Source organism: Neolamprologus multifasciatus, chromosome 19 (genome assembly GCF_963576455.1).
Source record: "Neolamprologus multifasciatus chromosome 19, fNeoMul1.2, whole genome shotgun sequence".
Lineage (NCBI taxonomy): Eukaryota > Metazoa > Chordata > Actinopteri > Cichliformes > Cichlidae > Neolamprologus > Neolamprologus multifasciatus.
The window spans coordinates 24,708,353-24,722,687 of NC_140457.1; the positions used below are offsets into that span (position 1 = coordinate 24,708,353).

Genomic DNA, 14,335 nt, shown 5'->3' on the forward strand with positions numbered 1-14,335 from the left:
AGGTCTTTCTTTGGCTGCTTCTTCTCTCATTTTTAATTCTGTCCTTGAACTTGACTATTCCAGAGCAATGTTTTCTGGTTATTAACCCTAAAACACCAATGTGCACTTTTGTAACACTATCACTTTCATGTGGGTGAAAGTCACCCAGCTTTAGTTTTCTCGGGTTAAGCCACTTAGCACTATGAACCTATGAATCTGAGCATTAAAAGCTGTCCTGATCCACTACTTTGCCCAAAGCATTTGCTTGTCTGCCTTGGAACCCGAACACCGTCATCCAGCATAATAAATAAAACTTTATTGCACATGAACACTATTGCACAGGATGTCATCCATTGCGATGTACTCCCCTTCGGATTGTTGTTTTAAAACACATATGAATTTGAGTGACATCCTCTTCTTAATCCTTGGGCTTTAATATAATGCCAGCCCAACTATAAAAGGTGTTATATCACGCTGAGGTCCGGACTGTGCAGGCCAGTCAAGCTCTTCCACACCAAACTCGCTCATACATTTCTTTATGCTTTGTGCACTGGTGTGTAGGGGCCATCCCCAAACTGTTCCCACAAAGTTGGGACTAAGAAATTGTCCAGAATGTTTTGGTCCTGCTGACGCATTAAAAGTTTCTTTCACTGGAACTAAGGACTGAAAAGCAACCCCACACCAAACTCTGCCATTGGATTGCCAGAGAACATGTGGCCACTGCTTTAGAGTCCAGTGTTGCTGTGCTTCACACCCTTGCATCTAAAACTTTGCATTGTGCTTCATGGTGTAAATGGTAATGTTCTGATTCTTATATAGCGCTTTTCTACTCTCCCGGAGTACTCAGAGCGCTTAATACAACACGCCACATTCACCCATTCACACAAGCACTTTCTTCTATGATTTTAAGTGCTTATTAACTAATATTCACAATCTGATGGACGCATCGGAGAGCAGCTTAGGGTTAATATCTTGCCCAAGGATACTTAGCATGTAGTCTAGAGCAGCGGTCCCCAACCTTTTTTGTGCCACGGACCGGTTTATGCCCAGTGTTGGGAAGGTTACTTTTAAAATGTATTCCATTACAGATTACAGAATACATGCCCCAAAATGTATTCTGTAACGTATTTCGTTACGTTACTCAATGAGAGTAACGTATTCTGAATACTTTGGATTACTTAATATATTATCATGCTGTTTACAACTAGTGAATGTACTATTGCTGTGATTTATTACTGTTACTGAAGGTCCGCGGCTCCGAACCGTAGTAAAGGGACCTCTGGCTAATACGGTGGGTTCTGTGTCGGCTCGTAGCCGAAAAATAGCTTTACTTTGTTGTCTGGGTCAACTTTGCTAGCAGAGACAGAGAGAGGCGTTGAAAGGCTGCTCCAACGGAACTTATTGTTTTTGGAGGAAAACACGAACACGGTGTACAGTCGAGTCTTAATAGCTTACTTACAACTGGGCTCGTCAGGCTCTCTTCTTGGCTGCAGTGGTTATTATTATATTTACATGCTTCCAGCTCCCGTTTTTGCTCGATGACAGCTCGTACTTTTCCTTTTTCTCCCTCCCTCGCTCACAGACACATAACGGGTATGGCAGTCCATTCTCCCTGCAGCACGGACTACACTGCCTATGATGCTACATTCTTTAGAGCTATACCTGTAGCATTCTGCCTATTAGCTTAGCACAACAACAACAAAAAGGCCTCTCTCACCCAGGAAACACGCAGAGAGAGAGAGAGAGCGTCGCCCTGTAACCATGGCAACCGTAACGCTGCTGCCGGGAACAACAGAACGTAGCTGTCAAACAAAACCCAAACAGTCCTGACCCGCCACAATATGAAACAGGGAAGTACCGCCGTGTAATCCATTTATTTCAACAAAGTAACTGTATTCTAAATACCACCTTTTTAAACGGTAACTGTAACGGAATACAGTTACTCATATTTTGTATTTTAAATACATAACGGCGGTACATGTATTCCGTTACTCCCCAACACTGTTTATGCCCGACAATATTTTCATGGACCGGCCTTTATTGTGTCACGGATAAATACAACAAAATAAAACTAGTACCGATACCGAAAAAAAGAAGATTTATTCATAACACACGTGAAAAGACCCAGGAAAACCGAGTTAACGATAAAAACGATAACAAAATAATGCTGAAAACCGCTAAAAACCCTGAACACCATACATTGCACACCTGAGCCTCAACTCTCTCGGCCCGGTACCAAACGACTCACGGACCGGTACCGGTTCAAGGCCCGGGGGTTAGGGACTGCTGGTCTAGAGGGAACCAACATTAGATGACCTGCTTTGCCTCCTGAGCTACAGCCACCCTGGCGTGATGTCAGGCTGGGATGCAGCTGCTTGACGGATGGAAACTCGTTCCATGAAGCGCTCTGTTTTTGAGCTAATATCATGGTCACGAGAAGTTTTGAGGTCTGTAGTGATCGACTCTACAGAAAGTTGGTGACCTCTGCAGTGACCTCTATGATTTTGCATGGCTGCCTACCATTGCATGGCTGAGTTGCTGTCATTCCCAATAGCTTCCTTTTTTTATTATTATTATTACACCACTAACAGTTGATTGTGGATTATTTAGTTGGGAGGAAATTTCACCATTGGAATTCACTGAGCTCCCGAGAACGACCCATTCTTTCACAAATGTTTGCAGGAACAGTCTGCATGCCCCTAAGCATGGTTTTATACACCTGTGGCCATGGAAGTAATTGGAACACCTGAATTCAGTGATTTTGAGTGGTGAGTGAATAGTTTTGGGAATATAGTGTATTTATATCCAAAGGGCAGTTGAAACTGTAAAAAATGCCAAAGATAAAACAGTTTGATAGGAATAAAATAGCATTTTTAAAACAAAAAGGTGATTCTCAAATGAGGAATAAAGTTGCTCATAAAAACTATTGATTTTCAAGCGTATTAGAACTGAACTCTGTTGTTGTCTTATACTTTCCATGTGTCTATTTCTATTTCCATTTTTTTGTAGCAAAAGTCTAAAAAAACGAGGGGTATCTCAAGACTTGTGCACAGTCCTCAAACTTCCCTAAATGAACTTTAACTTTATTTCATGCCCAGAGTGCTTAAGAATACCAAATCATTCCCTTCCTCTGGAAAATAACTGTAATAATTTCCCTCACAGTTACAATTCTGCGGAGCACCTGTCACTGGATAATGGGGATGCAGGTCCAGGTCCTTCGGTGGAGCCAACAACCTACGTCATCCCTGATCGAGTTGTCATGGAAACAGCTTGAGAGTGACAGAACTGACTGAGGCTAAACCTTAGTGGATATTCATCACCCAAAGATTGGAAAAAAAAGGAAAAAAAACATTAAAAAAAAAAAAAAAAACAGAAAGCGCTGTTGTGAGGTAAAGTTTCTCTTGTCGAGATTTTTGTAGTCTTTAAAAAAAATTTTGATCGAATGTATATTTTGCGTGCGTAAATATTTCTTGTGAATGTGCACTACCATCGCTGTTCATAAGGACATCACTGGCTGGCTGCCCGGCAGCCTGTGTGCGTTTTTTTGATAAACAGTATTTGTATCTCTTTTTATCACCGTGATGTAACATCCAGAACAAGCCATCTACTCACAAGGGCGCACTTGGCCAACAAGTCAACGTTCATTTCTGTAAGATTTGTTAGTCGTACAAGGACGTAAAAGGACGCTGTTCTCTGTCACCCTATTGTGTTTTTTCTGCTTTTAGTACTGTGCACTTTGGTGTTTTAATCTGTGCCTGTTTACGCAGGAATTTTCTACAGTCTTTGTACTTATCTGTTTGTGGATTAGATCAGCAGTATGTGGCCTTTTACCAAAATGACTGTTAAACTTGTTCTGTTTCTCTGGTTAAACTAATGCTGAATTTATACAGTAAACAGTGGCACAGACCCCTTCTGCAAAGGCTACCAGCAACATTAGAAAAAAGGAAAATTTCACAATTTAGTCATAGTACTACATCTAATCTGATATAATGAGCTTTAGCAACTTTTTCTCAGACTGTTAGATTTAGAATCAAAACAGCCTGACTGCCTTAAACAAGCCATACCTGAGCCATATGTTTGTACAAGCTAAAATGCACAAAATTAAATTACTTTACAACAACAGAAACTTAGTTTTTTATACTTGATTTCAGCACTTGAAGTTTATCACACTTGAAGCTACTGATCTTGGCTTTACTAATATGCTAATGGTAACACTGGTCACTGTGACATCACCCGATGGTTGGTGAGCCCCCATGATGAAGCCTTGAGTGAAGAGTTGTCATTGTTGTCTGTAACAAAGAAATTTGGAGATAAGAAAAGTCTAACTCGTTTTAACTATGAAAATGACATAAATATCTTAGATAATCCTCCTTTTTAAAAATGCCCACAATTGAGAAAATTTACTTTTTTCATTATTAATCTTAAACTACTGCCTGAGCCCATAGTGTTTATTTAAGTCACAGAGTAAGCAGTTCTTGACAGATGTAAAGTCCTTGTGTAGCCAGGCAGATTGCCCCCTGCTGGTCATTAAAAATAATGTAGAAGTGTATGGTACATGGGTGTTGGCTCCTCCTGTCAGAACCTGGGAGCTTTTCCTTCCCACTGTTGCCAACTGCTTGCCCATAGGGAGTCTTTGTATTGTTGTAGGTTGTAGGGTCTTTACAGTATAAAGCACCTTGAGGGAACGGTTGTTGTCATTTGGCACTATATAAATAAAGCTGAATTAAATGACTTAGCACTGTATGTCAGCAGTGTAACAGTAAGACACCAAAAAAGAGAAAATGTGTTTGTTGCACGTTGCAGATTTATCTATGTTCTTAGCTGTAACTTCTCACGTAGACAAACTGAGCTTTGGCATCAGTCCAGAATCGCTCTCTGTTTTCAAGGTTGAGAAACTGTTGGCTGTTGGTATTTTCCTTAAGGGCTCATTTGTGCGTCTTCTTTGATTTATGATCTCATTAACCACATAAGAGTTGAGAGAACAGCCTGTTACTTGGAACATCAAAACTGCAAACAGCTTGTTTTCCGTCACACAAAGCAAAGTAAAAGGAAATAAATGTACCATTAATGTACTTTTTGGACATTGCCAAGTCATAAAATGTGCCACTTGTGTGCCAGTGTAAATTTAACCTTAGTGCCAGATTATTTAACCACTGTTAATAGACCAATATATGTTCACTCTGCTTTATTTCCTGATGTTTGTGGATTGTGCACACATGAACACACAACCAAATCTGATGCTGAAGCTGTTTCTGTTGGCAGTCTGTGCACGCCGCACACATTCATGTCAGATCTTGTGGATTTTTTTCGCCTGTCTTTTCTGTGAACTCACAACCAGCAGCAGCAGCAGCACGTCGTGGCAAACATGGTTTATTGTCAGTTCGAAATTACAAACAGTACATCCCATAAATAAGAGATCACAAAATAAATCAAACTTTACACACCTTTTGTTGTTTCTGTTCTGTGAGGCTTTTGTGCCGAGGCTGAAATTATGTACAGTTTTGAATTGCTCATAGAATCTTCTATATAACATTTATCAGTAACTTTAACAGTAAATTACACACATTTAATGATCTTTGATTGTGCATGGACACAGCTACATTCACGTCTCAAACGATTTCTTACATTCATGTTCAACTCAAATTGTGCCGTGTGGCTCTTGAGACCCGCTGTTCATCTGCACTGGAACAAAAAACAATTCAGAAAAAGCTCATGTGTACGTAATAACGGGTGATCGTTGCAGACTTTCGCGTCATTGGTCGAGTTTGGATAGCCCTGCTCAAGTTTAAAACCTCAAAAAAAAAAAAAAAAAGCTGTACAATTTATGATAAATACAGCTCAAAATAAATATAAAATTCCCTTTCATAATACATGGGTGAGGTTACATAAAACAAAAAGTCACATATAGGGCCAAAACCACAGTCAACTACCAGGTCTGTAGATGAATTGTGTTTTTAGCCTTTTGGGGGTTGTTGTTGTTGTTGTAAAGCTGCACATCGACTTTGTGAGGAAACTGTCATGAGCAAATTTGACAATATTTACTCGCTCCCTAATATTTTAGAAGTAAAAATGGCAGTTACCTTTGGAAGAGAATTTGTTCCTACAGCTGTTAGATTTTTATATTCATTTATATTGTTTAGTATAACAATTTTAATTATCCGTCTGAGCTACGGGACACCTGAGAGGATGAATTAAGTATATATGCATTGCTGGCTAGCCCACCAACTACCTGTGAACCTACAGCAGGTAAACAAAGTTAGCTGCTAGCCAGTTAATGTGCAACTTTGTCAGGAAACAGCAACCACAGCTGCATCAAGGTGACTCTTAGGTTGAGTGATCGGCTAAAATATCACACGTATATCATAGGAAAATATTCATCACACTGATTCTTAAAAGTTTGTTTATCAAATTTTCAATATATCAACTTAAGAGTTTTTAAATGACAACCCAGCTAAATAGCACAGTTGAAAGCAACAATTTACCCTTAGTTTGCCATTATATACAAGATTCATTTATAACATTAAAAGAACATTATGAGTTAAACGAATGGTTGTTCTGTTGGATACACAAAGGCATGGCTGCTGAGGAGTCACTGCCATTATTTACAAGAAAAAAAAAACAATTTTTCCTATTTTAAATATTTCAAAACCCAAATAAGAAAAAGAACATACGTCTTTTCCTTTCTGTACAAAATGTGCTTTTAACAAGTGCCCCCCGAACCTAAAGAAACCCCCTAAACAAACAAAATCGGTACAAATAGCTGCAGTGGTAGAAAATGGCTGGTGTACTCCTCACATTTCTTCAGTTGCTTTGGTAATAACCGCCCTCGAATCCCTCATACCGCACTATACAAAATAGAAGATATCAAAATAAATCGTGGAGCCTTTTTTCCTTTTGCACCGTCTGAATCTGAAAAGTGTGAAATTGTTTCAGCGGGGAAATCAGCTGGCAAATCTACAATCTAAAAATATGGCTTCTTGTTAAGGAGCATAAATAAATAAATAATTTAGTACAGCAATAAAGTTTAGAGTGAAGAACACGTGATTCTTTCAGACATGAAGAACTGTGCTTCATTTTTGTACGGGAGGGAGCAGGTACATGACCCGTCACATTGTTAACGGTGTCTATTTGGGATTTTTACCTCCAATATATGGCTGTTTTTGTTTTTTTCTACTATCCCTTTATAAGGAGAACATGGACACAAAGTGTGGCAGTGATCATGTGGGTGGGGGGCCGTTGGTGTAGTGCAGCATGGGGTAGAAAGATCGGGCAAAGTTGTTGGTCAGTGTACAGCTGTAGTTCTCTTCAGAGAGAGGCACCAGGCAGGCCAGAACCAGGAGCATGAAGAAGAGCAGGTGCAAGGGGAAAGCAGCTCGCAGAACCCGGTAGAAGAGGGGTCGCTGTGGGGAAGAGTCCTGTCTCTCCTCCCTGCAAGTGGATAAATGTTGAGAGGGGAAAGAGATGTTTATGTTGTTCACCAAACAGAACAAAAGTCAAAAACAACATCTTTATTTTTGTATTCTCAAATCCGCAATATAAACAGCCGTTTTGCACTTTGAGATCTAAGATTGTAGTTTTTATTTTTTATTTTTAGAATAGTGACGGATTTAAGGTTCATTTAACTCTGACTCTAATTAAATAAAAAGGTACCTTTTGGTTGCTGATTGTCCGACCGGAGCTGCCTGCAGACCAGCCTCCTCCTGAATCAAAGGAAAAAGCACATGTGTTTATCACTTGGACAGCGGCTGACAACACTGCACACAATGGTAGAATGGTGTGTAATGAGAAAGTGAATTTTGCTGAATTTTTGCAGAAAATAGAGATTTTTGATAGGAAACTGATCTCGAAGCACACTGGGAGAGATATCTGTGCAGGAAGTGTGACTTTATCGCGGTGGAAGCAAAACAGTGAAGGTAAGACAAAATTCATGACAATTTTTTTCCAAACATCTTCTTTTGCTGCTGGTTCAGTGACTTTTGGTCAGGGAGTGATCAAACCGGCAGTCTGAGAGAGGTCGGCTTTCAGCACCCAGCAGCATGTTCGTGTATGTGCCACGGGCTAAACGATTGGCGCTTTGTGTTTGCTTCAGTGGTTGTTGAAATGGGTTTGTGAGCTTTTAGCTGAGATTGTGACGTTTCTGTGAATACCACACATGTCTATATTTAAATAACAGATCTCACAGTACATCCCATTCAACCTTCTCCTTCTTGCCTCTGCTATGGGGGGCACACATTAACTGCTTATTGCTTAATTACTTTGTGTAGTTTGAATGGCCATAAGGGAGGTTTTTATCAATAGGAAAGCTGTAAAACTTATGAAAATGCAGTAAAAAGTTCAAAATTAATGCTTGTGTTTCTTGTGGTGAGCAGCACATAAAACGAGTTATTCTAAATGGCTTCAAGCGCACATTCAGATCTGAGAGACTCATTTAGACACTGATCCATGGCTCTATGTTACAAGCACACATTTCAGCATCTCTGCTTTTCAAGGAGACTTTATATATAGTCTTTTTATGTAATACACAGTACTGAACTGTAACTTTAGTCTTTTTCTAGGAAACATTTTTTTACAGATTTACTACCACTGGGGAAACAAGGACAAGTTTGAAACCTTTTGTCCTGCATAACCGAAAATTGCTGAAAATTAAAACAGGTATGACTTTATCCAGCTCCTAGTTTAGTTTTTATAAATTATGCACTCTGCTTTGTAGACTCCCATATCATTGAAATGCAGCCAGATGCTGCTCAGTTTATGTTTTCACTCCTTTCTTTGCGTTTTCCCAACTCGCTTGCATTTAAATCAGGCTCCCAGTCTGTCTGTGTACCTGGCCTGTACCACTGCACTTGCTGTCCCAAATACCGATGGGCCACTGATAACTGACATATGAAATTATCCCACAGGGTGTATGTTTGACACCCCTGCTTTAAAACTCCAAGACATCTTTGGTGAAGACCCCAACCCTAACTAAACCTAAAAGCTAGGCAATCAGAATATGTTTAGAAAAAAAACCTCCAAAAAACCCAGATAGCAATTTTTGACTTTCCCCCCAATAAGTCTGTTTCAGAGGGTTAAATGTATTATGGTCTCATATAAATGTTAAAAAAAACAGGTTCCAGTTTGAATATTGTGTTCCAGATACCCTGGAAGTTGTATGTTCAGGAGTGATCCTGAACATACAACAAAATGACCTTCAGTGGGCTCTGTGCTCACTGCCCAGCACTGTGGAGTCCAACTGGCATTTAAATGGTATTGGTAAGGAGTAACGCCACTCCCGAGATCAATTTAATTTATTTATATGGTGCCAAATCCCAAAAAGAAATGCCACAAGGTATCTGACCCCTATGACCAAGAAAGTAGGAAGGAAAAACTCCCTTTTAACAGGAAGAAAGCTCTGGCAGAGCCAGGCTCAGGGAGGGGCGGGGCCATCTGCCCCGAGTGGTTTGGAGTGAGGGAAGAAAGACAGGACAATAGACACACTGTGGAGGAGAACGATATCTAATTAATGCTTGCCAGTACAACAACAGTACAAGTTTCTGGAATTCTGCTGGAAGGAAATATGCCATTCCTCCAAAAGATATTCCGCCCTCGAGGAAAATCAGGATTTGCTTTGCTTGTTAGCAAGGTAGAGCCTTTAATCACAAGCAAATAGAGCAATACTTGTTTTTCTTTATTGTGACCAGCGTGTCTAATGAGTCACAAATACACAACAGTGACTGTGCAGTTTACAAGTTTTACAGTTTAACTACTGTTTACTCTCATTGTTAAGTCAGGGTTTGTTGGGCTGTTCTGACTTTCCGAGCTGGAAGTCCGAGTTGAGGGGAATCCCAGATGAAAATTCTAATTGGGAACTGGGAAATTTGGACTTAATGTGTAACACATCACAAGACTTTTGCCTCAAATGTACTTTGAGATGAAATCAAACATCCACACTACCAGCATGCCAGGTGAATGTGTGCATGTTATCAGTGTAGCTAAAAATTGCTCAGTCTAAACACTTGAGTAAATTTACTATTTTGATATTTTGCATTAATAAGAATGTTAGACCTAACGTGTATAAAAAGCATGTCAAGCTTATTAAACACAGTAACACATTTTGTGTTACGAGTAACATTTTCATAACAGATTAAAAATAGAAAAAAGTAATTTTGCATGTGTCCGTGTCCGTGGCACCCCTGCTGGCCAAATTACCAAAATGTGTACCAAATGTACTCTAGACTGGTTCAAATGTGGAGAGTATGCAGTGAAAAATACAGTTAATAATATGGTGGATGTTCAGTGGATGAATTTTACTTATTTATTTACTGAGCATTTAACACATCACACTGCTAAAATGATCATGTTCTGAAATACATGTTCAATTTTACTGCAGCTTCTGAACAGTCTAAATTAAAGGTCAAGAACAAGGTGTACCTGTTGCAGAAGCGGTGAGCTAAGCTTTCCCAGACCGATGCTTTCTACTTCAGAACTGGTGGAGCAGGTTTCCTGAGACAGTGAGACAAGACTCATCAAACCAGCTCTAAGTCACGAGTTCAGAGCATTGACAGATGATCGGCTTTGAGGAATGTCGAGCAGCAGACGGCTGCACATTTTTGCATTTCCCCCAGACTTGTGTTTGAACAGATGTGAGTACAGAGTTCAGTGAGGGCAAAACTCACGTTTAAAGGCACCGCTATTAGAGCATGCACTTTTCAATTCAATTTTATTTATACAGCGCCAAATCACAACAGTCGCCTCAGGCGCTTTATATTGTAAGGTAGACCCAATAATACATAAATGACTTATATATATTTGAATGATTGACCCTTGATTGGTGGTTTGTTTTTTCCCTTGCTCCTTGCAAGTGCATGCCAGAAATTCCCAGTCTACAGCTGGACTGCTGTGCATCAAAATATGATCTGAATTACACTCAAAAATAATTTAATGGAAGTGGATCAGCTCAACACCGCCTCTTTTTCCTGCATGAATCGTTCTAAATGACAGTCTTTTTCTGGGAAACATCTTGGAAGGGATCATTTAGAAGCTGCAGACCCATAAAGTGCTATCCTCATAGCTGAGTTTAAAAGCTGCAACAATGAGCTAGAAGGCAGAAAAATCTGCAGGTGCACCTTCGGATCATAGTTTTATTTACAGCCAGCGAAGGGTTTTCAACTAAGTATTAGATATGAACATTTATTTTCAGGTATTTAATTTGTCAGATTAGTTTTAAACCACTGAAATGAAGGGATTGTCTTAAAAATGCTTTAGCTCCTCACATTTTAATCTTTTTGTTCGACCCACCGAATTAAAGCTGAAAGTTTGCACTTCAGACTTTGTTTCATTTAAAACAGCGTCAAATTTAATTATTGTACAGCGCCAATATTACAAAAAGGTTGTCTCTGTCCAAATATTAATGGGCCTAACTGTATTTGACTTTAATGTTCACAAACAGAAAAACTGATTTTCTTGATGGTTTTTGCACAGCCACATAAACTATAGCTCTATATCAGACATGTCAAAGTCAAGTTACATTGTGGGCCACATACAGCTGGACAAGTGAAACAAAATCTTTCATTGTCCTTGTTTCTATGGTAATGGGAGGTTTAACCAATAGGAAAAGGAAAAGTAGTGACATTTATGACAATACAGGTAAAATATCAAACTCTCTACAGTCCTTCACGTGTCTGTGGGTCCAATTGGATTCTTTGCCAGGCCATTTCTGGTCATTAGGACTTTTATTTGACACCGCTGCTACAAACCAGATTCCAAAAAAGTTGGGACACCAAACAAATTGTGAATGAAAACTGAATGCAATGATGTGGAGATGGCAAATGTTAATATTTTATTCAGAATAGAAGGTAGATGACAGATCAAAAGTTCAATCCGAGAAAATGTATCCTTTGAAAGGAAAAATATGTTGATTCAAAATTTCACGGTGTCAACAAATCCCAAAAAAGTTGGGACAAGTAGCAATAAGAGGCTGGAAAAAGTAAATTTGAGCATAACGAAGAGCTGGAAGACCAATTAACACTAATTAGGTTAATTGGCAACATGATTGGGTATAAAAAGAGCTTCTCAGAGTGGCAGTGTCTCTCAAAAGCCAAGATGGGTAGAGGATCACCAATTCCCACAATGTTGCGCAGAAAGATAGTGGAGCAATATCAGAAAGGTGTTACCCAGCGAAAGATTGCAAAGACTTTGCAGTTATCATCATCAACTGTGCATAACATCATCCGAAGATTCAGAGAATCTGGAACAATCTCTTTGCGTAAGGGTCAAGGGCGTAAACCCATACTGGATGCCCGTGATCTCCGGGCCCTTAAACGACACTGCACCACAAACAGGAAGGCTACTGTAAAGGAAATCACAGAATGGGCTCAGGAATACTTCCAGAAACCATTGTCAGTGAACACAATCCACCGTGCCATCCGCCGTTGCCAGCTGAAACTCTACAGTGCAAAGAAGAAGCCATTTCTAAGCAAGATCCACAAGCTCAGGCGTTTTCACTGGGCCAGGGATCATTTAAACTGGAGTGTGGCAAAATGGAAGACTGTTCTGTGGTCAGACGAGTCACGATTTGAAGTTCTTTTTGGAAATGTGGGACGCCATGTCATCCGGACCAAAGAGGACAAGGACAACCCAAGTTGTTATCAACGCTCAGTTCAGAAGCCTGCATCTCTGATGGTATGGGGTTGCATGAGTGCGTGTGGCATGGGCAGCTTGCATGTCTGGAAAGGCACCGTCAATGCAGAAAAATACATTCAGGTTCTAGAACAACATATGCTCCCATCCAGACGTCATCTCTTCCAGGGAAGACCCTGCATTTTTCAACAAGATAATGCCAGACCACATTCTGCATCAATCACAACATCTTGGCTGCGTAGGAGAAGGATCCGGGTACTGAAATGGCCAGTCTGCAGTCCAGATCTTTCACCTATAGAGAACATTTGGCGCATCATAAAGAGGAAGGTGCGACAAAGGAGGCCCAAGACGATTGAACAGTTAGAGGCCTGTATTAGACAAGAATGGGAGAGCATTCCTATTTCTAAACTTGAGAAACTGGTCTCCTCCGTCCCCAGACGTCTGTTGAGTGTTGTAAGAAGAAGGGGAGATGCCACACAGTGGTGAATATGGCCTCGTCCCAACTTTTTTGGGATTTGTTGACACCATGACATTTTGAATCACCATATTTTTCCCTTAAAATGATAACTTTTCTCAGTTTAAACTTTTGTTCCATGATTTATATTCTATTCTGAATAAAATATTGACATTTGCCATCTCCACATCATTGCATTCAGTTTTTATTCACAATTTGTTTAGTGTCCCAGCTTCTTTGGAATCCGGTTTGTATATCATGACAGAGATTCTGAGAGGAAGATGGACCTACCAGTGTTCCCTGCAGTGTAAGCAGGTCTGCAGCCACCTGCCGTAGCAGGAGATGCAGCTTGTTGCTGATGACGTGGACCTTCTCTTTGGCCTCTACACTGTCCTCTCCAGTGGCCTCCAGGAGAAGTTGGGAGGAGATTGCCTGCAGTGATGAAACCTGCCGTTGCCGGCCACGCAGCTCCTCCTGCAGGGACTGCAGCAGGTGGCGACAGAGAGGGCAGTATTAAGACATCAGCTGAGACTCCATAGGCTCTGTTACTTACACCAATCACTGCAGCTTTCCATAAAACATTCGAGTATATTTAACCTATTATGCCACTCAGGAAGAATGTCATGTTTTGACAACGTGTGAGTAGGTGAATAGGTGTCTCCTGTATAAAACAAGGATGAAATTGCAGCAACCATATCTACAAATTTTAGTGAATATTTGTCAGATCCAGACTATTAGAGTCAACATGATGTTAGTGCAAAATTAAGGCAAGACTAAAAAGACTATAGTTTGTCTCACTGTGAGCGTGTCTCTGTGCTGCAGGAGTGCAGAGTGCGAGCAGTCGTTGACGTTCACTGTGCGGAGTTTGTCCTCAGCCTGAGCGAGCCACAGCAGCAGCGAGTGCAGCGTCTCGTGAAATTCCTGAATAAGAGGAGAGCAATCAGGTCAAATCACATTTTGTGAATCACTCCTATTTTGAACACTATGGGGTAAACGTTCAGGAGGTGTCTCCATGTCTGACCTGACACTGCATGACAGCAGAGTGCAGGCTCCTCTCCCAGCTCTCCAGGCCGCTGCAGGCCTGAGTCCAGCTGTGATTGGCTGAGTCCAGGGCCTCCTGCTGCTCGTGCAGCTCGGTGCTGTCGCCACGCAGGAAGTGACGGCTGCTCAGGTTGATGGAGATCATCAGACACTTGTAGCTGTTGAAAATCTTCTGCATCTCCTTAGCAGAAAACCCCCAAAACATTAATTTTAGACAAACGACAGATGAAGTGTTCAAAAATC

At 40.6% G+C, this 14,335-nt stretch overlaps 2 protein-coding genes across 18 annotated transcripts in view; one reads left to right on the plus strand and one right to left on the minus strand.

Annotated features, from left to right (window-relative positions):
* esr2b (estrogen receptor 2b) overlaps nucleotides 1–4,345 on the plus strand; it is a 48,568-nt gene extending 44,223 nt beyond the window's left edge. For all 5 annotated transcript variants that reach the window (XM_085144150.1, XM_085144148.1, XM_085144146.1 and 2 more), the window contains exon 10: nucleotides 3,142–4,345. In XM_085144150.1, the coding sequence (XP_085000276.1) occupies nucleotides 3,142–3,253 (112 nt within the window). In that variant the 3' untranslated portion in view covers nucleotides 3,254–4,345. The remainder of the gene's footprint in view (nucleotides 1–3,141) is intronic.
* A 2,119-nt stretch (nucleotides 4,346–6,464) lies between these two features.
* syne2b (spectrin repeat containing, nuclear envelope 2b) overlaps nucleotides 6,465–14,335 on the minus strand; it is a 155,585-nt gene continuing 147,714 nt past the window's right edge. For all 13 annotated transcript variants that reach the window (XM_085144137.1, XM_085144130.1, XM_085144138.1 and 10 more), the window contains 6 exons: nucleotides 14,073–14,273; nucleotides 13,850–13,972; nucleotides 13,343–13,534; nucleotides 10,390–10,461; nucleotides 7,630–7,679; nucleotides 6,465–7,407 (listed from right to left, as the gene is read on the minus strand). In XM_085144137.1, the coding sequence (XP_085000263.1) occupies nucleotides 7,197–7,407; nucleotides 7,630–7,679; nucleotides 10,390–10,461; nucleotides 13,343–13,534; nucleotides 13,850–13,972; nucleotides 14,073–14,273 (849 nt within the window). In that variant the 3' untranslated portion in view covers nucleotides 6,465–7,196. The remainder of the gene's footprint in view (nucleotides 7,408–7,629; nucleotides 7,680–10,389; nucleotides 10,462–13,342; nucleotides 13,535–13,849; nucleotides 13,973–14,072; nucleotides 14,274–14,335) is intronic.